We start from the raw sequence: 24,992 nt of genomic DNA, 5'->3' as shown, positions 1-24,992 counted from the left end.
CCTTCAAAGGAAGACTATGCATGCCGGACAACGAGGAGCTCAAAAATGAAGTGATGAGCGAGGCACATGAGACTCCTTACACCGCCCACCCAGGAAGTACGAAAATGTACCAAGACTTGAAGAAGTCCTTTTGATGGAACGGTATGAAGAGGGATATAGCGGCATTTGTGGAGCGCTGCTTAGCCTGCCAACAGGTGAAGGCTCTACATCAACGACCGTACGGGAAGTTGCAACCACTAGAAATCCCCGAGTGGAAATGGGAGCACATAGCCATGGACTTTGTGACAGCATTGCCAAAGACGCAAAGACGGAATACTGCCATATGGGTGATTATAGACTGACTCACCAAGAGTGCACACTTCATACAGATTCCCATAACCTATGGATCAAACAAGCTAGCTCAAATGTATATAAAGGAAATAGTGCGACTGCATGGAGTCCCAGTGACGATCACGTCTGACCGTGACCCGAAATTCACATCAAGATTTTGGATCAGCCTACAACGTGAGCTAGGCACTCGATTGAACTTCAGCACAACATTTCACCCGCAGACGGATGGGCAATCCGAAAGAACGATCCAAACCCTCGAGGATATATTAAGAGTCGTGGTGTTAGACTGAGGAGGAAGTTGGGAGTCCGCGCTACCGCTAATTGAGTTTGCCTACAACAACAGTTTTCAGGCAACGATAAACATGGCGCCGTACGAAGCCTTGTACGGGAGAAAGTGTAGATCCCCGCTCTACTGGGACGAAGTGGGTGAGAGAAGGGTACTCAGGCCCGATGCAGTCGAAGAAATGGTTGGAATCGTTCGACAAATTCGTGCGAGGATAAAAGAAGCTCAAGATAGACAGAAGTCATACGCGGATGCACGACGAACCGACTTACAATTTCAAGCGGGCGACAAAGTCTTTTTCAAGGTGTCCCCGTCGAAAGGGATAACGCGCTTCGGTGTCAAGGGAAAATTGAAACCGCGATTTATTAGGCCTTCTGAAATCCTTGAAGGAGTGGGTACTGTTGCCTACCGTTTGGCGCTACCCCCACCCAAACCTTGGAAACGTGCACAACGTCTTTCATGTGTCGCAATTGCGGAAATACGTGTTTGACCCAAAGCACGTGATTCATTACGAAGAAGTCACTTTGAACCCGGACTTGAGCTACCAGGAGAGACCCCAGATGATTTTAGACCAGAAGATCTAGAACGTGAGAAATAAACCAGTTGCTTATGTGAAAGTACAGTGGAGAAACCACGGGGACGAAGAAGCCACATGGGAGCTTGAGGACAAGATGATGGAATCGTACCCAGAACTCTTCCCATGAAGGTACCAAATTTCAGGACGAAATTTCTTTTAAGAGTGGTAGGATGTAACGCCCCACTTTTTGAACCCTAATTTTTTCGAACCCTAAGTCGAGTGCTTTTATTTCTTTGATGGTCGCGAATTAAATGACAAATAGTTATGTGACTTCCTTGGTGACCTAATTTTATTTTGACCGAGTCAAATTCGTTGATTTTATGACGTGGCTTTTAAATAATTGATGCGGGATGAAATATATTGCGGTGAATTATTTCTTCCTAAGGGTGAGTGAGATTTAAATAGGATCATCAATAATTACCTTGCCCTTTTGTTGACAAATTTTCGACCACTATTAATTGTAGGAGAGGAATTCTATTTTCTTGGATTTAATTATTTGCTTGGGATAATTATCCAATTAAATCCAAAGCCTAATTACTTTATTTCTTCATGAGAAAATCGATTCCTATTGTTGTGCTAAGGGAGATTTTGAAATCTTCCAAATTTTGTGAGAGGAAGGAATTATTTATTATTTATTTGGATCCCTTCTTTATTTCTCTTCATGAATGAATTGGAATATCTTAGCAAATCCTACCTTACTTTATTTTATTAAAGATTTGGAAATTTTTCCTTGTGGGAGGGCCAAATCACACGCCTACTTCCTTATAATGTGGGAGGACTTTTATTAATTTTCTGCTTCGTATTATTTTATTCTACTCCGTGAAATACAAATTTAATCATAGGCTAATTAAATAGCCTATGATTTTCGAAATTTCCTCTTTATTCCTCCCGAAATTCACGCCACTCTACCCCTTCAAATCTCCCCAAATCCTCATCTAATTAATTCTCCCAAATCTTTCATTAATTGTGGGGTATTCTATTCTTAACTCTATAAATAAGAGACTAAACCCCTAACCTAGCCACCACTCCCTCTTCCCACACGCCCATCCCCTCCCCTCCACTCCTCTCACACTTGTTCTTCTACTCCACTCAAGATCCTTTGCACCCTTGCCAAGAGTTTGTTGAAGAATCAAGATTTCTATTTGTTCTACCGATTGTTTCGATCAAGGAAGGTACAATCAAACCTCTATTCTTCATCCTCTCCATTCAAACATTCTTTTGACTCCCTCATGCATATAGTGAGTGTAGGGATCTCAAATCTAAGGATCTAATCGGTGGGGAAATTGTGTTTGTATGTGTGTATGCGTTTGAATACAATTGCGTGAAGTTTAAATAGATCATTGGTGAATGATGTGTGATTATATGAAAACATGAGTGTGAGGACTCTTTTAAGCATGTTTGTGTGTTAGAAGCATGAAAAGGGTATGTTTGAATGAATGGGGATAAAACCCTAATTCGAATTTTGAAACAAGAAAAAACGGTGAGTTCGGGCAGTAGGCTCCGACGCGTATTTGACCGACCAAATGAACTCCTTTTTGTTCGATTCCTTTTTCTGAGTAAACTTCATGGTGTCTTCTATGTTGTGTGTGCGTTTCAACCCTTTTGGACAAAGGATGAATGTTTGGTAAATTTTTGAAGTTAACTGCGCAGTTCTGCCCGAAAATATTTTCTCGACCAGTAGGTTACGTTTTCGATTTGACCGACCTAAAAAAGGTTATTTTGACGTGAATTTTTGATGATTTTTACAAAATGATTTTGTAGTGCTGCCAGATTTCTATCTTTACAAAAATGTGAAGTGATATACATGATTTACATATGTGTTAAAGAACCACTCTATGATGAAGTGATGTGTTATTCAAGGATGCATGATATGGTGTGTTTCCTTTTGTCGATGGGAAAAAAGGAAAAACGTGGGGACATGCATAATTATGAGTCAATGTTTGTGACTGATTGGTATTACATATTATCTAAACGTGATAACTCGTGCGCGAAGCGTGATAACAAAGGGAAAGCAGTACTTAAAATCTAAACGGTCGAGGTGGGCTTTCTTTTAAATGAGGACAATGTCCTAAATGCTTTATTGATGGAAAATTTCTATGTTTATCATGTCGTGTTTTGTTTTAACGTGCCTATCTGATGTGGCATTTGCCACTATTGTTTAAATCGAATTCGGGTCCTCGTAGGGCCGCAAACCCTACTTGGATTAGTGTACACCTATGGTAGACCGTGTGCTAGCGTACGGGCTGGCCGGTCTAGTGACCTGGTTTGCGGCCGCATTCCTTGTCATATATGAGCAGATATGGTTGACGTCTATGGGAAAATGACTGCGCAGTCGCGATTTTTGAACAATGGAATATTTTGGTGCCTCGGGCATTTCTAAAGCTAAAACCCCGATAGTTACTTACGTATAGCATGATAACTATACTCTTATCTAAAATGTTTTCGGCATGAGCCACTGAGTACTAATACTCAGCCCTGCATGTGTTTTCCCTATGTGCAGGTTGAGCGGCGACGAGTGGTTGGTGGTGTTGAGCAAAAATAAATGAATTACTATGGTTGTCTTGAAACTCTGAGTGTCGTGGTGTCTTCACACATGACTTCACTCTTCTCTTGGATGCTTCCGCTGTGACATTTTCTTTACTTATCTTTTATTAAACTTTGAAACTGTTTAATTGGATGTGGAAAACTCGTCATCTTTTGGATAATGTCAAACCTTTAAGTCTTTTCCTTTATTAAACATAAATACCCTTGGTCGTTTATTTATTTAACTTAAATTCTTGGTCAAACCGTTATTGAAACCCTAGTTTACTATGTTTGTTCATCAAGTCCATTAATCACGATCGTCGCTTTTACTAACCCTAAAGGGCGGTCGTGACAGGAATTGACGACTCCGACGTCGAAATCCTGCTTTCATTACTGCTTTGTGAACGTTGTAGTTAGATCTCGAGTTTCATCGGAGGATTTGATGACTCCGCCGTTGGATCTCGGTTTATTTTCAAGTTTTATGAGGTTGTTGTGATTTATAGGGTGCAATTTAAGTACACAAAACAAGTAATAAATCCCTAAAAACACTACCTCTACAAGTATACAGACGTGCAATGCAGTATAAAAGGTGTCGAACCCACAGGAAGGACATTAATTGCTAAGACGGTTAAACCTAACAAAAAAGCAGTAAATTTGTTTGATTTTGAATTTTTTGATCAGAAGGCGAGTGAAGGACGAATCGAAAAAGTGAAAGGCAAGGAAGTCACGATAAAGAGGGAAGACTACTCCTAGCTTGTTTTGGGTCACTTGTTCAAATGAATCCTAATGTCTAATTAATTTCCATTATTTATCTTACGCTCTCATGCAGTTGATCACTGATCGTAGAATTTTACACCTAATATAAGTTGATCACGTCTCCTAGACTCTACTTACCAACCCCTCACTCATACAGTCGCGTAGTAAGCTCGGGTTTGGCTTATAAAAATGTTCAACACACAAGATCCACCCCGAGCTATACCCTGATCAGTTTTAGCCCAGGGTTCCTTATCTATGTTGGCTCCCTACTCCAAGTTAAAGAGACATTGAAGTTTGCTAGCAAAACCCAAATACGTATAGAAATAAACACATAGACAAAAACCAAAATACGAAAATCAATCAAAGCACAATCATGGATTCATATTTACAAGCTTCCCTAACTAACTAGGAGTAATCCCTAAAATCTAGCCACTCATAGTGGGCAACAATACTAGAAAAGAAATAAATGCTACCATATGGGCAAGATTAGGGAAGAATTAACCTCAAGCTGCTTCTTCTTCTTCTTCTTCCTCCCAAAAATTGACTTCAAGCCTATTTCTCGCTCTAAAAATCACCTCCAGCTGCCAAAAGATCCTTTGGAAGTCGTGCCCTAGCTATTTAATAGTTAGAGCTTGAAAACACCCAGTAATGATTGCCCGGTCGGGCGTTGTTTTGCTCAGAAATCGCCCGGTCGGGCGTTCTTTCTGTATCGCGACATGCCCCCAAATCGCTCGGTCGGGCAATTTCCACCCGGACAGCGCGTTTTTCACTGCACTCCGCAGTCTTCGTAAATCAGTCATATCCGCGCGAAGGTTTTTCGAAGTTGAATGCAATGGTGGTCTTGTAGAAGCATTTTAACTTAATCTTGAAGGGCTAATTACTGTTCAGATTCGGACCTTTTTTCCTTTCTCCTCTTTCTCTTAGAGCTTGGTCTTTGTCCTACAATATATCAAAATGAGTCCATTTTTCACCTTAAAAAGTATACTAAGATAATGCAATAAAGGACTAGAATTTGATTCACATCAGAGGATTACGTTTGTTCTTGCTGATGTTGCCGAGTTACTCATATTTTCTTGAATGTTTTTCGCAATTGGTAGTTTAGATGTTTAGATCAATGTTGATTACGCGCTTTCCAGTAGTTTAGTTGTTAGATCTAGTTATTCACGTGATCGATTTCTCAGATATGTTAGTTCAAATTATGCATGCTAGCTTAGTTTGTGTCCGTTTTGCTTTCCATTAAGTCCATTAGTGTAAGATCCAGTGATCCCAGTGCCGATTTTATGTTTCCGTACATTTTCCGGTAAGTCATCCATGGTGTTCATAATTGCTTTGTCTATAGTAGGATAGAGGATGAATAAGGTAGAAAAACACAACAAAATCTAAAAAATAGTTTTAGTTTAATTGTTTTTGTCTTTATGCATGGCTAGTTTAGGTAGTGGTCCTCTTTTCACTTTTTCACATGCATGTCCATTTTAGGAACTTTAGCTTAGCAAGTAGGAGTAAGCCTTAGTTGCTTTTTAAATGTTTTCATTTTTCAATTTCTTTTCGTACGTCCATACTCCCGTAGTCAGTTAGCTTAAGTTTCCAGTTCAATCTCCCAAAACCAATAGTTAAACTTAGCCCACATCCAATAGTTAAACATGGCAGCATCGGCGGATCCAGGTGGGGTCGGGCGGGGTCGGCCGACCCCACCATCGGCCTCGGAGTTCCACTGGAAAGCTCCTTTCATCAGCCTCCGACCCAACGCAGTGAGATTATGAGGAGACTAGCATAGAGAAAAGAAGTGAGGCAGTGGGAGGCGGTTGCCGAGAATGAAGAGATGGAGAGGTTTGAGAAAGTGAAACGGAAATGGGTTTTGCGCAGTGGTTGAGGAGACAAGTTGAAGATGGTGAATACAAAAAGTCTTTCTGCTCATTATTGATTTCTATTCCCTGTATTATTATTTACTCCTAGCAAGCTATAATTGAATACTATAGCATATAGAATTACGTGTATTTGATTAAAATTAATACTCCTACTACTAGATTAAATATCTTGAATTATGTGTATTTGATTGTAAAATAGGCTTTGAATTTTTCTTTCTTTATTTGTATTAGTTCTTTAGAAAATATGTCTCATCTAATAATTTCATTTAAGGTTAAATTTATTTTTTATATATCAATATATCATTTTATTTAACTTAAACACATACTTCAATAAATATAAAATAAATACTTCTTAATTTCTTCTAATTTTGATTTTATAATTAAAATTTTCAATATTAATATTCATATTCATATTCAAATTATTTTTACATTTGTAAAACTTAGGATGTTACAAAAAAAATTGGGATATTGGTACCTAAGTATTTTGAAATTTCCCAAAAATTTGTTTTTTCTACAAATATTAAACTTGGCATATAATATCACAAATTTAAATAGTTGTTGAATTTTTTCCACCAACTAAAAAACCCGGCTACATTTCATTTGTTATTACATCACATAAGATATGATTACCACTTAAAAATAATAGTGGTGTGTGATTACAAAATCTCTAGATGCCAGATTGGTTATTCATCTCATTTTAATGTAGGAGTAATTAGATTTTGTCGCCGGTGAGAAAAATTCGACAACTATTTAAATTTGTGATATTATAATATGTCAAGTTTAAAGTTCGTGGGAAAAATAAATTTTTGAATTTTTTTCTAATATTAGGAGCCAATATCCCAAAAAAATTATACATGTTGTTTGCATACTATCGGTACTCAGAATAATTATATAAATTAAAAAATATATTTATAAAAATAATAATTTAGATAATTATTTTAAACAGTACTATTATTATTTCGTTCGACCCCACGATATTTAGTTCCTGGATCCGCCACTGCATGGCAGCAACCAATCCCCTTTCATCCAGAACGTCATGTCCACGCAAACAACACACAATAACCCTCCATCCTTGTGGATGAGATCTTTACTTCCCTTTGCTAATTAATAGTATTGTGTTTGTGGGTTACGTTTGGATTGATTGCACATCATATATAAAAATCAAGTTGTGAGAGTTTTTGGTACAAACATAATCTGTGAAACCCTACGTATAAAATGGAGTAGTAAAACCCTAAATTCTGAAACAATTTATACATTTGCAATCTATGGACATGGGTCATCCTCTATTATGGCTGTAGTTGGGGATAAGTTAAAAAATCTCATTTGGCCACACTAAGCATAAATTATTAAGATTTTTTTTTATTTTCCCCTTTGTTTGTCACTTTAATTATACTCAAAATCTTTAATATGCCCCAGCTAGCTTCAATTATTGGTTATGAAAAATTTAATAAGAGTATGTTTTGTGTAATATAAGTATGATTTGTACAAAAGATGTTGTGGTACAAATCATTTATGTGTCTTAGTTGGGCTATACATTTTTTCAAAATTTTTAGTGTATTCAAAATATTTTCATTTCTTTTCAAAATGTTTTAACCTTTGGCACCAAACTATTTATATATTATGTACTTTTTTCTAAAATTTCCAATAAAAGTATGATTCTGTCCTTAATATTTAAATTTAGGTAACTAATTGAAGGTATAGTTCTTGATATTTTAAATAATCTATTGACTAATAATCTAATATATTGAATAATTACTAAAAAAAATAGCACATTACTTTCTTATGATGGATAGTAAAAAGAAAATATATTTTTTGAAAATGCGAGAAGATGACATTTTGGTTGTATATTTAACTTAAAGAGGGCTAAAATATTCGTCTACTTTATTAACATTTATGATACTATGTAAATAAGTTAACATTAATAAGAATCTTTTATTTACAACATTAATGAGTATATACTGAAACTTTTTTTTCTATTTAAATTTTTTATTTTTTATTTTTTATTTTTCATAAAAAATAATATTATAGTATGTTATTGTTATAGGAGTATATTTTTTTATCTCTTTCATAAAATCAATAAATTTAAATTATGGTTGTATGTATATTCCATGTAGCTATATGTACCATGACATAACAATTTATTAGAATAAGATACTTAGGTTTAATTTTGTTTTAAGCAATATAAAATTCCACTAATAATGTTTTATTTTGTAATTTTTGTACATCCACCAATAATGTTTCATTTATTTTTTACTACTTTTGGTAATGGACCCCACGTTCCGCTAACTTTATCTCACTCATATTTTGTTATAAAATTAATACTATTTAAAAATATGATTCACCTTCTATTCATTTCTTCATTCACTTTTGATTGTATTTCTTAAAACTTGTGTCAAATTAAACTGAGTCTATTATTCTTAGACGGGAAGTACTTATTTTGGCAATGTAATTTTTTAATATAATACATTGATTTGTTGTCTTATTATAAATATATATGTATGCTACGAAATTAGATTATCTTGTTTTACAATAAGACCCGTATTTTAAAAATATTAATATATAAAAAGACCGTGCATCGCACGGGTGTAAAACTAGTTTCGTGTAAAACGCAATGTGCAGCTCAAGCCAGCTTTCAGGCTCGCACATGGTATTTATTTGCCGCACCTATTCTGCTTGCAAAGCCATTCAATAATTCTGGGTTGTCCATCTTTCAAAATTTGAAAAACAATCTAAGAAAATTTGAATAATAATCAAAGAACTTCTCATTTTTCTGATCTTTCTTACAAACAATTCCACTGAAATCGAAGTTGAACAAAACGTCTAGCAAACTAAGGAAGATAGAAAGGGTTAACACACAGACACGTGAAGCTGCACGAATGAAGGATGCATCTATTCTGCATGACATAATCAAGTGAAGCTGCAAGATTTTTACGCAAATATAACACCATAAATGAAGGATTATATAAAGAAACAACAAGTACAACAGTCTGCAGAAAGCAGAAACAATCCTGCTTAACAATTCGCTACTTCTATCTCAATATCTAATGCAATTGCTACACGAAAATGGGCGAAGGTCGAATATCGAAATACGTAGCTGAAGCCATGTAGGCACAGACTAAATAAACATATACCTTAAACCAGATTGAGGAAAAGAAGAGGAGATACATGCATGTCGCTGTCAAAATCATAACAAAAATGAAGTTCAATATACATTTCATTGTAGACAGGCCTACCTCCGTACCTTCACGAGGGAAACATCCCAGTTCATAGAAATCAGAAAGCATCTGGTCTTTGAGGCTGAATCTGCTCATCAGCCATGACGATACCTCATCTTCAGATGAGGGGATGTCGCTTAGAGAGATACGCTCAACATGGATGTGGACTTCAGAGGGGTCAATTCCATAGGCATTGTCCATGAACGTTGGGCAGTTATGCCGGTAGCCTATGGTGACGTCATAAACTGCATACATGAGAGATTTCCATCAAAACGAGTGTCAGTGCATATTCAAGGGAAAAACATGCTCACAAATGCCTTTTAACCTATGTTGGTTGTTCGAGTAGGACTGTGTCATGGACTAGCTAATGTGTGTGTTCGTTGTAAGGGTCATAATTGGAATGTGCACTTCAAAAATAAATGGTTGAGTTGAATCCTGTTGAGTAATCGTGTTTCTTGGAACCTTCCAGAAGCAGCTAGTTCTAGATATCATTGATGAAGTACTAAGATATGACTGTACCCAGATCAACATAAGACATCCCTATCAAACCCGAGTAAGCATTAAATGGAGACGCATTCTAGTATTTTTTTCCCTATCCCAGTCAAGTTATTGTCGTCATCCATTATTTCGATTTAATTAAAAGGATATCATGCCCCTTATACATATAGCCTTTAGATAGAAAAGTTCATCGCCCAACAAAAACGAAAAAGGTGCAAGAAAGGAAGACATAAAACACCTGCATCCAAGGAGTCCTTCAACTTTTCCAAACATGCATAAAAGCCCTTTGTCTTCGGAAGTAACACGTTTTTCAGAATCGGAAGTCCATTCTCAGAAGCATACATTTGACTACGAATGCACTTTTGCTCTCTGCGGTGTACATAATAAGTTGAAAAGGCAGTCAATAACATTGTATACACAAATCTGAAGGAGTAGTTAAGTTTAAACATACACAACGAGAAATAAAGGCAAAAAAAAGTATCATAGGAGAAGCAGGTGATAGAGAAAAGTACGTGAAATCAGTGCCCTCTGGAAATACAGCGAGCCAGAGAGGATCTTGAGGATCTTTAAAAGACGACAGCATCTTGCACATCACTGACTCATCAGCCTCCCATTTCCTCTCCACGGGAATAAACTCCATGACATGGAATACCCATCCAAACACTGGCATTTTCATCAAGCTGCTCTTAAGAATATACCTAATCGCCCCTTCACGTCCCTTTCTCAAAGCAAGATCCCACAAATACATCCAATCCACCTCTGTTCTATGGTTAGCAATCAAAAGCACCCGTTCCTTGGGAGGCACAAAGTCCCCAGAGAACACTACCTTGGTCTTATTCAATTTCTCGAACCAGAATGGCCAAAGAGCAATCCATATCCCGAAAAAGAATGCAGTTCCATTCCTGCTGTGATGCAAACTGAAAAATCTCAAGGGAACAGCGGTCCAAAAGCCAAAAAACACTAACAGTACGAACGCTGTCAAGATTAGGATGATCAAACACAGAACGCCCCTTATAACTCTCAACGTAGTCAATGCACGGTGCCTTTGTTTCAACTTGGGAGCTGAGGACTCCATGAATTGAAGTAGTTAAAACTTTCAAATTTATCAAAATGTGATGAATTCAGTCACAGTTTAACACATTTTGAAGAACAGATTCCATCAGAAGCTGCAGAGAGTAGTAAGAATTAGAATCTTAAATCACATATAAAAAAAATGTGATAAATCCAATCATACTTTCCAGTAAGGTTTTTGTTCATTTCCAGATCACCGACACCTTCAAAATCAGATCTAAGAATCTAAAGATGCTGCATAATAAAATAACAAAAAAAAAGAAGGAATGGCTAAAGCTTAAAACAGAGAAGGCTACACCATCCATCTATATCATATCAGGAACGTATTAACCACATAATCAGTAAGATAAATGAATATACGCAATTAAATTTGGGGGAGATCCAAAAACAGTAAAGTAAAGAGTAAAGTATAGGATTAGAACAAAATCAAACATGATGAATTTGAAGAAAAGTTAAGGGAAATACGGTATTTTGGGTGGAATTTCGCAAAGGAGATTTCTACAGTGGCAGCTGAAGTCAAGTTCCCTTGTGGAAAATGCTGCTCTGCAATGCAATCCAATCCAATCCAATCCCTTTTCCTTTGCAACCAACCAATCGAATTAAATTTGTTAGATGGAAAGGGACGCTGTTTTTGTATATATGCATATCATTTATTTTAGGCATATTTGCACATAAAATCAACTAACTTTTTAAAAATTTATTCTTAGTTGTTGAAATCATTTATAATTACTCTTTCAATCTCATTCAACATGTCCATCTTTCCTTTTTATCTTCTCAAAATCAATATGTCTATTTTCTATATTTAGAAACAAATCTCTCACCCCTCTCTCATTAAAATAACAATACCTCCTAAAATTTTGTATCACTAGAGAATGTGGTCATCTTGAGTGGGACAGAGGGATTACATCACATAAAATATAATTACCACTGAAAAATGAGAATAGTGTGATTACAAAGTCCTTAGAAGCCCGACATGATTATTTATATCATAGATTTTATTATCGGTACAAAAAAATTTGACAAATATTTAATTTCATGATATAATGTCAAGTTCACAATTTATGGTAAAAAACAAATTTTGGAAAAATTTCATGCAGATCAATTTGCTAACACTTGAAGCTCACACTAGGCCTGGTATTTTATAAATTGCTGTAAAGCTTACTAAATACTCCACGTATCACGTATGTGTACAATTTTAAGGAAAAATATGTGTCAATGATAAAAGTTTTGCCAAAATATCATTTATTAAAGTGACTTGAGTTTATCTCCCGATAATGTCAAATTCTCAATCGAGAAAAGTCAGTAATTTTGAACGTGACTTTGAGAAAAAAATTTGTATGTACAGTAATTGTTCGAAGATTCAATATTTGATTTGAAAGTTTTTCCATATCAAATTATCTGATTTTAATTATATACTCGGTTCTTAGCCCTAGTGTGGAAGGTAAATTAAGATATCATAATAATATAATTAAGGTAAGATGGATTTTTTAAGATAAGCATCAAGATACAAGATAAGAATTTAATGCTGTTGATTAATAAGTTAGATAAAAATAGAAGCTAAATAATTGAAGTGTTTTAAAGACTAGATTGATATATAGATTAGATTTGCATTCGCACTTTTGCCCTTATAACTATATGAATTTATATAATTTAATGTATTTTTTAACTTATTTAGTTAATCAATAGATTATAAGTTAGATGTTAACAGATAAATTTTTGACAACCGTGAAAGTAACACCAATATAAGCTATAAATAGAAATAATATAGTATAGTTAGTGCGATTAAATCTATGGAAAAACCTTTACATAAAAATAAAACTAATCTCGAATAAAATTAGGCCCATTAAGTGTAGGTTCAAAAAGTTAATATTACGATTAATGTTTTAAGAGTGAACCAAGAAAATATAAATGGTCCTTAAATTATGAATTTATTTTATCGGTAGTCTCTGAATTTTGAAAATATCATCCATCCCCTTTAGATTTTGCTATAATTACGTTGGGAGTACTTTGTCACTATTAATGGTGATTTTTGGGGAAAAATACCCTCCAAAGCCATTTTATAGCTGGAGGGCAATTTTGTCCACTCATAAAAATGGGATATCTGGATATTGGGTATGATATTTTCTATATCTATTTCTAGTACTGAGTTTAATATTTTCTTATAGCTTGAGTGTCTAAAATGCTATTTTTCACTTCTAATTTGTTTTGAGAAAATATACAAAGATTTTATAATACAAAAAAATAGTCCTTTAAAATCACAACAGAAGTAAATAAACATTAAAAAATCACAAGTTTGATGCCTCCTCAAATAGCTAAATGGACAAATACACCCCTCAAGGGATGAAGGGTAGAATAGTAAAAATTGGGACTGAATTTGGGATTTATAAAACTTTTTGACTGAAAATGTGATTTTGTAAATGTTGGGTACTAAAAAAAGTGCAAACCCCCATTTTTTGGTAGGTTCTAAAAAAAGTGCAAACCCCCATTTTTTGGTACTAGTTTTGTAGTTCACTCAAATTAAAAAATACAATTAAATATATTAATTATAAAAATTATAATTACATATTCATTTAGTAATATATTTTGTAGCTAAATTTAATTTAATCGTGTCAACACGATTACTCAACAGGTGTGGTGAAAAAAATCGGAGAATCAATTTCACGAGCGGACTGAACAACTTCGAAACAGACATGATTATACGCAGATGCAAATCCTAAGCAAAATATTAGATTTTGTATAATTTTTTTATTCTTGTTCAAAATATGGATATTAATTTATCATGTGAGAAATAAGGGCATCCGCAGCGGCAGCTCGTTGCTGTATCGGTCTCGTCTCAGCGGGACGAGACAGCAGCGAGACGCCGCTGCAGCCTCTCGGTCTCGTCACTTAGCTCGGGGGGAGGGTGGGTCGGCGGGCCATCTCGCCAAGCGCCAGCGCCACGTGGCGAGCTCAAGCGCACGGCGTGACGCCCACTCGCTGCCCGTGAGTGGGCGTCGTCATTGCTAATGCAATAAATATTTTTTAAAAAATATGATTTTTCACAAAAAATTATAAAATAAATAAAAAATTTAAAAATTTAAACGGTAATATTACCGTTCTCTAAAGGGTAATTTTTTTTCTTTTTTATTCTATAAATACTCCTACTCTTTCATTTTACACCAAACACACTATCCATCATCCTTTTTTCTTCTCATCACTATCATCTCTCTTTCCTCTCCAATTCTTCTTCCAAATTTAATCCATTCATGAATCAATTTGAGCAAATGCGTCGAATAATGGAAGAATCGCTGGAAGAAGAGCGACGTAGGGAGGAAGAGGTCGCCGCAGTGAGTCAAAAGCGACCCCGGAAATACATCCATCATGACCCGGAGGAAGCTGCCGCAAGGTTAGTACGAGATTACTTTTGTAAGAACCCGGTATGGGGAGATACCTACTTTCGTCGCCGTTTCCGCATGCGGCGGGAGCTATTTCTGCATATCGCAAATACATTGGCACCCCGGGAAGAGTACATCCAAGAAGGGTTCGACGCTACTGGCCGTCCCAGTCTCACGACGCTCCAAAAATGTATTGCAGCAATCCGTCAGCATGCTACTAGACAAACGACGGATTTGTTCGACGAGTACATGCACATTGGGGATAGCACTGGGAGACTGTGTTTGATGAACTTCTGCAAAGGCATCCGGGCAGCCTTCACTGACGAATTCCTAAAGAAGCCAAGCACCGCGGATTGTCAGTTTCTGCTCAGACTTCACGAACAAGAGCACGGATTCCCCGGGATGCTTGGCAGCGTCGATTGCATGCATTGGCAATAGAAGAATTGCCTTGTGGCGTTGAGGGGATCATACACGAGCGGCCATAAAGGCACCCACCCCACCGTTATACTCGAGGCCGTTGCCAACTATCAGCTATGGATTTGACATGCGTTTTTCGGGGTCCCCGGATCGAACAACTACATAAACGTGCTCAACCAATCTGATCTCTTCACCGAAGTTTTGAATGGTAAAGCGCCGGTCATCAACTTCACCGCTAACAACCGTCAATTTAAAATGGGGTACTATCTTGCCGACGACATCTATCCAAAGTGGCCAACCTTCGTGAAGACATAACGAAAAATAGGCTCTTTTCGCGCAGAAGCAAGAGGCTGCTCGCAAGGATGTGGAGAGAGCGTTCGGGGTTCTACAAGCTCGATTCAACATTATCAAATCTTCGGCCCGTGCATAATCTTACACAACATGATTGTCGCCAACGAAGGACCTAATGCGGGAAATTGGTTCGACCCTGAAACCGCGGGAAGCTCTTCTGCAAGTAGTCCGCCTCGCAGTGGAGTGCATCCTTCTTTGCAAGAGCGAATATCTGTTCGGGAAAGGACACGTGATTCTATAGCCCACGTCCAGCTCCAGGAGGATATAATGGAGCACATTTGGGTAAAATTTGGCAACCGTTAGACGATCACCGCATCACTTTCCATGATTATGCAGATTTCAATAAATTGTAATATTAGGATTTCAATTATGTATTTTTTGTATTTTCGGATGTTATAATTTTCATGATTTTTAATGATTTTATGAATTATTAGTATTACTTTAGTATTTCAATGAAATATTAATTAAATTTGTTGGAAATAAAAATAAAAAATGAAATTTAATGAATAGTTAAGGAATGGGATGATTAAGAGATGTAGGGATGCAGATGATGTCTCTTATTAGTTAGGAGATAGGGTAAAAAGTGCAGTGGAACCCATGAATAGTGAAGGGATGAGACGGTATTGAGACACGGATGTGGATAGCCTTTGGAAAGATGAAGAAGTTTAGAATGATATGTAATTTACATTTGGTAAAATTAATAGTTTTATTGATCAAATTTGTAATTTTTTTAAAAATATTAGAATTGAATCAAAGTTTGATAATTTTTCCCAGAATTATTCCGTCCATTATTTAATTTTTCTGTTTATTTTGTTTTGATTCAAACTACAAAGAAAGTACGACATCTTTTACGGAATGGAGAGAGTATTACTTTAAAAAAATTTTAAAAATAGAAAATTTTAAAATGATATTATGTGTTTTAATGTATAAAAGAGAAATATAAAGAAAAATATGATAATGAAAAATAATTTTTATCTCATAAGACAAAAAATAGTTATAAATTTATAATTCTAAAGAACGGAATAAAATAAAAATAATATTTATTTATAAACGGAAAGAAAGGATTATTATTAAATGGTGGCAAAATAGGCACTTACCAAATTTGTTATTGGGTTGTGGATATAGCAACCAACGGCCAACGAATTCATCACTCCTCAATCCAAATGAAGTCTCTGAATGTGAAAATTGTATCCCAGATTGTGTTGCACGACCTCAAATTGAGAACCCAGTTTTCACCTCTCAGGAACTCGCTTCTCTGCAGTGCTAAAAATGGCGGCACACTCACTCTCACTTTATACAGAAAGACTGTATTTTGTGAGCTCAGAACCTCTGAGAATAAGAAGAAGAAGAAGAAGACCACAAATATTGAGGCACCTGATCCCGCCGGAGCTCCGCCGCCAATCAAGAAAGGCCGCCGTTCTTGGAAATTGAAGGGTTTCCCTAAAAAAGTCGTCTCAATCCTCTCCAATTTGCCTCTGGCTATTGCTGAGATGTTTGCACTTGCTGCTCTCATGGCTTTAGGTAACCCTACTTCCTCTTTTCACATTTTTCTTTGCTCAATTTTGACTTTAAATCACAATATTATATGTTTTTGGTAGATAAACTATGCATACCCTTATGTAGCTTAATGATTTCTAGAAAATGTTTAGATTAAAGTCCAATTTTGGTCTCTTACATTTGACCTAAAATTCTTTTTGGTCCCATACATTAAGTTTCTTACTTTTTGGTCTCTAACATATTGTTTTTGTACATTTTGGTCTCAAACAAGGTCACAAACTTATTTTTTTGGGCGCGAAAAGAATTTTATGGAATATATATAAGACCAAAATTGGACTTTAATCCTAGATTATAATTAAGTTATTAAATTGATCAAACATTTTGACTGTTAATCTTAACTGAAAATGGTTGTTTTGGACCAAAACAATATGTTTGGGACTAAAAAGTACCAAAATAATATGCTAGGGACCAAAAAGTCACAAACTTAATGTATGAGACTAAAAAGAATTTTAGAGCAAATGTAAGGGACCAAAATTGGAGTTTAGTCAAATGTTTAAGTGTTTCTCAATTGTTTGTAATATGTAGGTGGTGTTCGGTTTGCTAGATAAAATAGTAACGTGATATAATCTAGGATTAAGTTGTGAGATTATTTTAGTTGGATGGGGGTCGCTATGTTAAATTCTCTAAATTTTGTCCCACATCGACTTGGTGAAGATCCTATCTAATCTATATAAGTGTGGATAACCCTCCCCCTTATAAAATCTTTTAAGGGGTGACTGACCCATTTCTAATATGGTACCAGAGCGGGCCCAAGTCGATGATGAATATTATCTCTTTACGCTATGACTAATTTAGGATAGAGTTGTGGGATTCAATCTCATGAACCAACTAATTATCACATGATTATTCATTTAGGATAGAGTTGTGGGATTCAATCTCAATGAACCAACTAATTATCACATGATTATTCATTTATGATAGAGTTGTAGGATTCAATCCCATGAATCAATCTCATGAACCAAACACACTACGTATTTAATTCCGAGATACAATCTTTCATGAACCAAACACACTACGTATTTAATTCCGAGCTTTCAAACTGAACAGGTACTGAATAAGTAACCTGGATATCTTCTGCAGGAACGTTCGTTGAACAAGGCGAGGCGCCAAGTTTCTATTTTGAGAAGTACCCTGAAGAGAATCCAGTCCTAGGATTCTTCACATGGAGGTGGATTCTTACCCTTGGCTTCGACCATATGTTTTCGTCTCCTGTATTCCTGGGAACCTTGATTCTCTTGGGAGCATCACTTATGGCTTGCACATACACAACACAGATCCCCTTAGTGAAGGTAGCAAGAAGGTTTGTTTTGTATCCAATCTTATAATTCCCGTCTCCTGCCCCTTTGCTATTCTTGAGAACATGAATGCTTGTTTGCAGGTGGTCTTTCTTACACTCGGCTGACTCAATTCGTAAGCAGGAATATTCTGATACATTGCCAAATGCATCGGTTCAAGATTTAGGTGTCATTCTAATGGGTGCTGGATATGAAGTATACTTTTTCATCCTTCTTGTGTTTTAATTTCTATACACATCACTGCTCACTCTACGCTACTCAACTGTCGGTTCAACATCTGCTCAAAACATCACAGATTACACTCGAATTTTATATTAGTAGTAGTACTAAATTATGGAAGCTGTATGGTGGTTATGCTTAGATTACTTGTGGTTTTCTTCTGTCTTGTTGAAGATGAGAACCAATTTTGTCATTGTTTTAGGTATTTCTAAAGGGGCCATCGTTATACGCCTTCAGGGGGCTGGCAGGTAGGATTGCCCCCATCGGAGTGCATTTAGCATTGCTGCTAATCATGGCAGGTGGAACTCTAAGCGCTGCTGGAAGTTTTCGAGGCTCTGTAACAGTTCCACAGGGTTTGAACTTTGTTGTGGGGGACGTATTAGGACCGAGTGGATTTCTATCTACTCCTTCAGAATCCTTCAACACCGAGGTTCATGTCAATAGATTCTCGATGGACTACTATGAAAGTGGAGAGGTAGGCAAGCACAATTTTGAAGATTAAAAAGGTTAAAACTTGTAATCTTTAATAGCCTTTTTCTTGATTTCAGGTTTCACAGTTTTTTAGTGATCTTTCACTCATTGATCTTAATGGCAAGGAGGTAATGAGAGAGACAATAAGTGTGAATCACCCTTTAAGATACGGTGGATTCACCATATATCAGACGGATTGGAGTCTTTCTGCGCTACAAGTAATGAAGGATGATGAAGGGCCATTTAATTTGGCTTTAGCGCCACTGCAAATCAACGGAGACAAGAAGCTCTACGGGACCTTCCTGCCTATCTCAGACACGGACTCTACTAGTCTTAAGGGAATGTAAGATCTTCTACCGGTCAGCCAATGTGGGCTTCTCGTTGTTGATACACTGGATAACGCCTACTTCTTCGTTTCTTATTTTCTTTTAGATCAATGCTAGCTCGTGATATGCAATCTATCGTCCTTTATGATCAAGAAGGAAAGTTCGCTGGAGTCAGACGGCCAAACTCAAAACTCCCCATTGAGATTGATGATGTGAAAATTGTTGTGTTAGAGGCAATTGGAAGTACAGGCCTTGAACTAAAGGTAATGAGATGATAAGCTCTGGTCGAACACTCCACTCTTGTTATTTTTCCGTCTTACGTTGTTTTGATTCGTCTTGTGCACAGACTGATCCAGGGGTGCCTATTGTTTACGCTGGTTTTGGTGTTCTCATGCTCACCACCTGCATCAGCTTTTTATCTCATTCACAGGTAAAATCAAGTATGCTTTTTTATTAGTGGAGTACATAATATAGTAAAATCTTGGATCATAAAAACTTATTCTACTACTAATTTTCTGGCTTCTCAATAAAAAAGATATGGGCCTTGCAAGACGGAACAACAGTGGTTATAGGAGGTAAAACGAATCGAGCTAAGGGCGAATTTCCCGAGGATATGAACTATCTACTTGACCAAGTTCCTGAAATAGTTGATTCAAAGCAACCCAAAAGCATGAGTGGCTAGTTTCTACCCATCATCAATGAGAAACTGAATTGGTACCCTTTTCATGTTAGTGATGAAGAAAACGACATCGTTATGATTTATATCGATCGCACTCCGGTGAGGCGTTTGCCTATTTTCGCTCCATATTCATCTCTTGAGAGAGACTGTTAGAGGCTCTGCTCATCTCTCAATATCAGTGATCATATATAGCCTTGTAGTATTATATAGTACATACATAGATCGAGAAATAACAGATGTTTTGAAAATCTTTATTTCATTTCGTTCTTGATGTAGTACAACTTGTTGGAATCGTATTTGATCAATGGACTTTGACCAATTATAAATGCAATGAGATATTTAATTTTGTAAAATTAAATGCAATAGAGTCGATCTACGTTCAGAGTAAATGACTGTAGTATATATTATAGTTTTTTTGTTCGTTTTTTTACTTGTAATTTCCTTCTTATTTTCCATGTAATTTGCTCCCGGCTCGTGTACACAGAAACCGACCCTATCTTTCTAGGACGACGTGTTCTTCATTTCAAAATGTTAAGAATATTTTTGAAATGGATGTCAATCGAGCTTATGAAAGAGTTGGATATATGACGAGGAGTCGAGGACTTGTGTGCTGTGTGCTGTGTGCATCACCAATATAAAACGCTATTATGTACTCCTCCGTTCCATAATAGTGGAGTCATTTTCTTTTATAGCAAAAGTCAACACATTTCTTCTCTTTTATTTTACTCTATCTTACTTTATTCTCTCTTCATCTCTATACCTTCTTCATTTCTTACTTTATTTTTCCTTTAGTTAACTCATTTAACACAAATTTTCTTAAATCGCGTGCCAAAAAGAATCCCATGGGAACCCGTGAAAGAACCGAAGAATGTATCCGCCGAGCCTGGAGATAAGGCGGAATCAGAAATTACCTGAGAAAGAACCAAAAGAAACATCTGGCCAGTCCGAAGCAGAGGTGTTGACGACAAAGAAGCCCAAGAGTGTGAAAAGAAAGCTAGTGCTGAAGGACGATCCGAAGGCAAAGGGTCAACAACCGAAGTGTACAAAGGCGCTTAGGACATGAACTAATGAAGAAGAAGGGGGCCAACACGACCTCTGAGGTGGTGGATATCTCGAGCACAGAAGAAAGAGATTCTCCTACAAAACCTAAGGAGGATCCCAATCAATTACCACCCAGTGAGGAGCCCGCCAAGATCCTGAGCTCACATCACAAAACCCTACAGGCCAGGGAGAGAAGAGGACTCCTACAAAACCTAGGGAAAACCCAACTGTAATTCCCACCAAGCCAGTACAAGAGGTGACCGTTGAAGCCCAGCCAGCCAACCCCACTGCCCAGGAAGAGCCATCTGCATCAATAAAGGTGAAGTCAGATAGTGAAGACGAGGAAGAACGATACCAGCTGGAGAGAAAGAGGAAGGGAAAAGCGCCAGCACAAAAGAAGCAAAGCAACAAGAAACAAAGGGTATAATCCCTACAGCCGTAGTGATCCGAGAGCCAGGACATGAAAAGCCTAGCACAAAAGAAGCAAAACAACAACAAACAAATGGTAATCCCCACAGTCGTAGTGATAAGAGAGCTAGGACATGAAAACCGAAGGCTAAAGGAGGAAAGCAGTGATGAAGAGTACACCTCCGGTGATGAAACAACCTCCGAGGATGACGTATCCTTAGAGGACGAGGAGTTCCAGGAACATCGGCTGGGGAATGAGCACTGCGAGCTTGTCCACCCTCTCATCGAGAGGTTGGAATACTTGCCATTCAAAGTGAAGTTGGATGATGATCTGATGGAGTCCATGAAGCGCTTCGACACACAGAAGCTGCAAGACGCATTTGAAGATAAGGATGACAACAACAAGCAAGTCAAATGTGGTAAGGTACTCCATATTCCCTCCCTTGATGAGTTCGTAGCTCGCGGCCCCTTTCTCTCTTATATGCATGCTTTGGGTTTTGATTGGTTACTTAAGAATGGAGATCCCAGTATACCTTGTTAGGCTGGCAAAAGAATTTTTCACCACGTTTAGGTTTAAAGTTACAACTGACCTGGACGAAGTGTCTATTACTTTTCGGGTATTTGGGAGGGAATTGTCTATGAGCCTGATTGAGTGGACAGTAAGACTGGTGGTGTGTACCCTAGAAGAGGCGATTAGCTCTGAATGGAGGGACATGGAGAGAGGTATACCTAGGAGGCATGTCGATTTCGACCCCCAACAGCCTGGGAAGAGTTAACTCACCCCGTTGCTGGCCAGTTTACTTCTCCTAATCCCGTTCTATCTATTTCAACAACCTCATTCCCCGTCTTGTTCAATTGTACCTCGACTACAACCTTCTAGGCCAAACTAACTCTGCCGTAAGGACATCCATGACAGAATTGTACCTCTTGTGGTGCGCGAGGCGCGATAGGAGAGTACACTTCGTATTCTGGACCGCTTACCAATACCAATTCATTGCTACCCACCCTGCAACATCTTGGGAGCGTTTGTGCGCAATAATATTGTGATGATTGAAACCGAAGACCTTCCCCCGATGTTTATGGTAGACCCTCCGGGCCTCTTTGATATACAATTTTTCACCCGTACAAACACTGTGTATATAAGGGAAGGCGTCCCCCATTTCTATGCTATGGGTGAGGCTGCTATCCCAACTGGTAGGTTGATTGCAGGTCGGTACAGGAGCAAAGGCAAGCTGAGCTGGAGAGGGCAGTGGCAGAGATGGCAATGGAGAATAGGGAGACCCGAACTTAGATAACAAGGCTGGCGGACATGATGGAAGACCATTTCAAGGAGCTAGCGAGAAGTAAGCAGGAAACAAAGCTGGAAAGAGCGGTGAGGAGAGCCAAGTAAATGAACCATAAGAACCAGAGGATGAAGACGGCGAACCCCAAGAGTCCGAGGAGGATGCAAGTGAACCACCTGAGAATGTACCAGAGGAAGCAACTGCACCAGGCTCCGGACCGAGGAGGAGCCAACGTAAGAGATGACCAACTAGACCAACCCAGTTACTTTTCTTTTTAGTTTTTCTGTTTTCTTTTAGTTTAATTTTGTTAGTTTTAACTATGTGTGTTTAGCATGCATGAACCCCTCATTCATAACACTTAGCCTGTTCTATAGTCCAAGCGTGAGAAGATGGGGGTTCATAACGTTGATGCTTTTTTTGAATGTCTCTTTGTTTAGTTTTCTATGAGTCCTTAGCCTTCTCCCACCTAGCCTATTGCATAGTTTAAGTGTGAGAAGTTTTTATGTACACAATATGTTTTCCTTGCTTTGTGTGTTTTTTGTGTTTATGGGAGTCATTATACTAGCCATCTTGTTTTCCACTTCACCGCCCATGCTTGAGGTCAAGCAAATGTGAAGTGGGAGGGGGAATAATGGAAAGTATAACATGTATATATGTGTTGTCACTTATGTGTTTTCGCCGGTGTAGTCCTTAATGATAGTTCTGTTGGGACTACCGCAGGGGAAGTCACAGAAAACAAACAGGTCCTTACGGATCTATTTAGGTGATTATGCATTCGATTCCAATTTTATGCAATTAAACTAGATCTATAGATTAACACATCAAATAAACACGTTAATATGCAATTTGATGTAGATTCAATTGTTACCTCTTGATCCATCATAGGATTGACGTTGCTAGCTGCACCACCCGGAGATCCTTGATTTATCGACCACAAATCTTCCATACTATTCCCACGTCCTTGATTATTCATCCATGTGGGCAGATCTCGAAGAATAAAAAATAGTCTAGATGAGATCTTGGAAGAACACTACACCAAACAATATATCTCGATTCAATTCTATGGATGAGAATAAACAAGAAGAAGCTTAACCAAAACCCTAGATCTCCCTAATATGATGGCTTGAAAATCGAGGCAAAGGGAAAGAGAGAAACTGATTTCTCGGCGTCTAGGGTTAGGGCTTGGAGTTGTCTTGTGTGTTGTGGTGTGCTAGGGTTTCCATATCTCATCACTATTTATAAGAAGACTTGTTGGGCTAGGATGGAGATCCATGGAATGATTTAGATGTTGGGCTCACCCATTAGATAAATATCTAATTAAATCAAATGACCCATGATTTAATATATTATCAATGGAATATTATTTTGTTCCACTAAATAAAAATATTGCACTCCCATCTAAATCACCAAATTACAAATAACTTGGGTCCATTTTATTTTATAATATTTCCCGCGTTTAAGATTATCTTAATCCATCAATTTAATTCTTTTGTCTGCTACATGACTTGAATTAAATTAATTCTCCAAAGAGTTTTTCTAGTTTGAAACTTTATTTATTATTCGTGAAAATAAATTCTAACTGCGCAGATTTCTGAATAATAAATTCATTTTCAAACACCTCTTGGGGATTTAACCATACCACAATGGGCACGCGAATTCTATGAAATAATATTTCAATACCTTCATGTTATTCAATTACTACCACCCAAGATATCATGTTTGAGTTACGTACTTACTCTCCCATATTGATAAGTCAAAGTGGCGTTTGATTAAATAAACAATATTGATATTAATTTCATATACTAGAAAATACTAAATTTCTGAAATATATTCTTTCAGTAGATAGCAATAAAGAATACATTTCGTATTAGATTATTTCAGTGCTTTACCGCACCGGTGTTACTAATCTCTTCTTAGGTAACAGAGAATTACCACAAACACCGCAACCATACCAATAGGTAGCCAAAGCCTATATAGGTTGTGAATACGTTTTTCTTCTTACTAGATCTGGCCAAGTCCCCTACTGGAAAACTGATGAGGATTCATCGAATTTCCCTACTTTGACTTTCTTAGTAAGAAGCCTTAGACTTGTTTATTATTTTTCAATAAATAAACTATTATATTATATTATTTATTCTCATAATTAGGTAAACAAGTGGATGTGGCGTTTCTCGTATTCATGCACAAGCTGACTGTACAAAGGCATGTACGCTCGAAGCATCTTTTAGTATACAAACCCTAACAATCTCCAACTTATACTCAAAGAATGCTTTCGAGTGTACCAACTGTTTTATTGGCCCTGTGCTACACATTCACACACATTTTCTCCCACTTATACTCAAAGCAGGATTTGGCCATTATGTACTCAAACTATAATTATTATAAAAGAATCTACCAATATAGTTACTAGAGTACATAAAAATGAAAATATACTTGTAATTCATATCCTTAAT

General features: G+C 37.1%; 2 protein-coding genes across 3 annotated transcripts; one reads left to right on the top strand and one right to left on the bottom strand.

Annotated features, from left to right (window-relative positions):
• Positions 1 to 9,273: 9,273 nt before the first annotated feature.
• Positions 9,274 to 11,736, bottom strand: LOC121806751 (probable 1-acyl-sn-glycerol-3-phosphate acyltransferase 5). Of its 2 annotated transcripts, none has more exons than XM_042206885.1 (4): positions 11,584 to 11,736; positions 10,560 to 11,213; positions 10,286 to 10,416; positions 9,274 to 9,794 (listed from the first exon to the last, which is right to left on the bottom strand). In XM_042206885.1, exons 2-4 carry the CDS (start codon positions 11,120 to 11,122, stop codon positions 9,388 to 9,390), a joined length of 1,101 nt encoding a protein of 366 aa, XP_042062819.1. In that variant the 5' UTR covers positions 11,123 to 11,213; positions 11,584 to 11,736; the 3' UTR covers positions 9,274 to 9,387. The 2 variants fall into 2 exon arrangements, with proteins under 2 accessions (XP_042062819.1, XP_042062820.1); XM_042206886.1 differs by having other exon boundaries at positions 11,282 to 11,704.
• Positions 11,737 to 16,346: 4,610 nt separating this feature from the next.
• LOC121809779 (cytochrome c biogenesis protein CCS1, chloroplastic-like) lies at positions 16,347 to 20,160 on the top strand. Its single transcript, XM_042210578.1, has 8 exons — positions 16,347 to 16,781; positions 17,898 to 18,117; positions 18,196 to 18,307; positions 18,534 to 18,806; positions 18,880 to 19,145; positions 19,235 to 19,391; positions 19,475 to 19,558; positions 19,664 to 20,160. The coding sequence occupies exons 1-8, from the start codon at positions 16,424 to 16,426 to the stop codon at positions 19,808 to 19,810; spliced, it is 1,617 nt and encodes a 538-aa protein (XP_042066512.1). The 5' UTR covers positions 16,347 to 16,423; the 3' UTR covers positions 19,811 to 20,160.
• The last annotated feature ends 4,832 nt before the right edge of the window (positions 20,161 to 24,992 follow it).

Source organism: Salvia splendens, chromosome 6 (assembly GCF_004379255.2).
Source record: "Salvia splendens isolate huo1 chromosome 6, SspV2, whole genome shotgun sequence".
NCBI classification, from domain to species: Eukaryota; Viridiplantae; Streptophyta; class Magnoliopsida; order Lamiales; family Lamiaceae; genus Salvia; species Salvia splendens.
This window is presented reverse-complemented; position numbering and strand designations above follow the sequence as displayed.

Coding starts and splice junctions, on each gene's coding strand:
- LOC121806751 (XM_042206885.1), bottom strand. CDS start 11,122: ATGGAGTCCTCAGCTCCCAAGTTGAAACAAAGGCACCGTGCATTGACT. Junction 10,417..10,559: donor CCAGAGGGCACTGATTTCAC/GTACTTTTCTCT, acceptor TGTACACCGCAG/AGAGCAAAAGTGCATTCGTA. Junction 9,795..10,285: donor GAAGGACTCCTTGGATGCAG/GTGTTTTATGTC, acceptor TCATGTATGCAG/TTTATGACGTCACCATAGGC.
- LOC121809779 (XM_042210578.1), top strand. CDS start 16,424: ATGAAGTCTCTGAATGTGAAAATTGTATCCCAGATTGTGTTGCACGAC. Junction 18,308..18,533: donor TAATGGGTGCTGGATATGAA/GTATACTTTTTC, acceptor TCATTGTTTTAG/GTATTTCTAAAGGGGCCATC. Junction 19,392..19,474: donor GTACAGGCCTTGAACTAAAG/GTAATGAGATGA, acceptor TCTTGTGCACAG/ACTGATCCAGGGGTGCCTAT.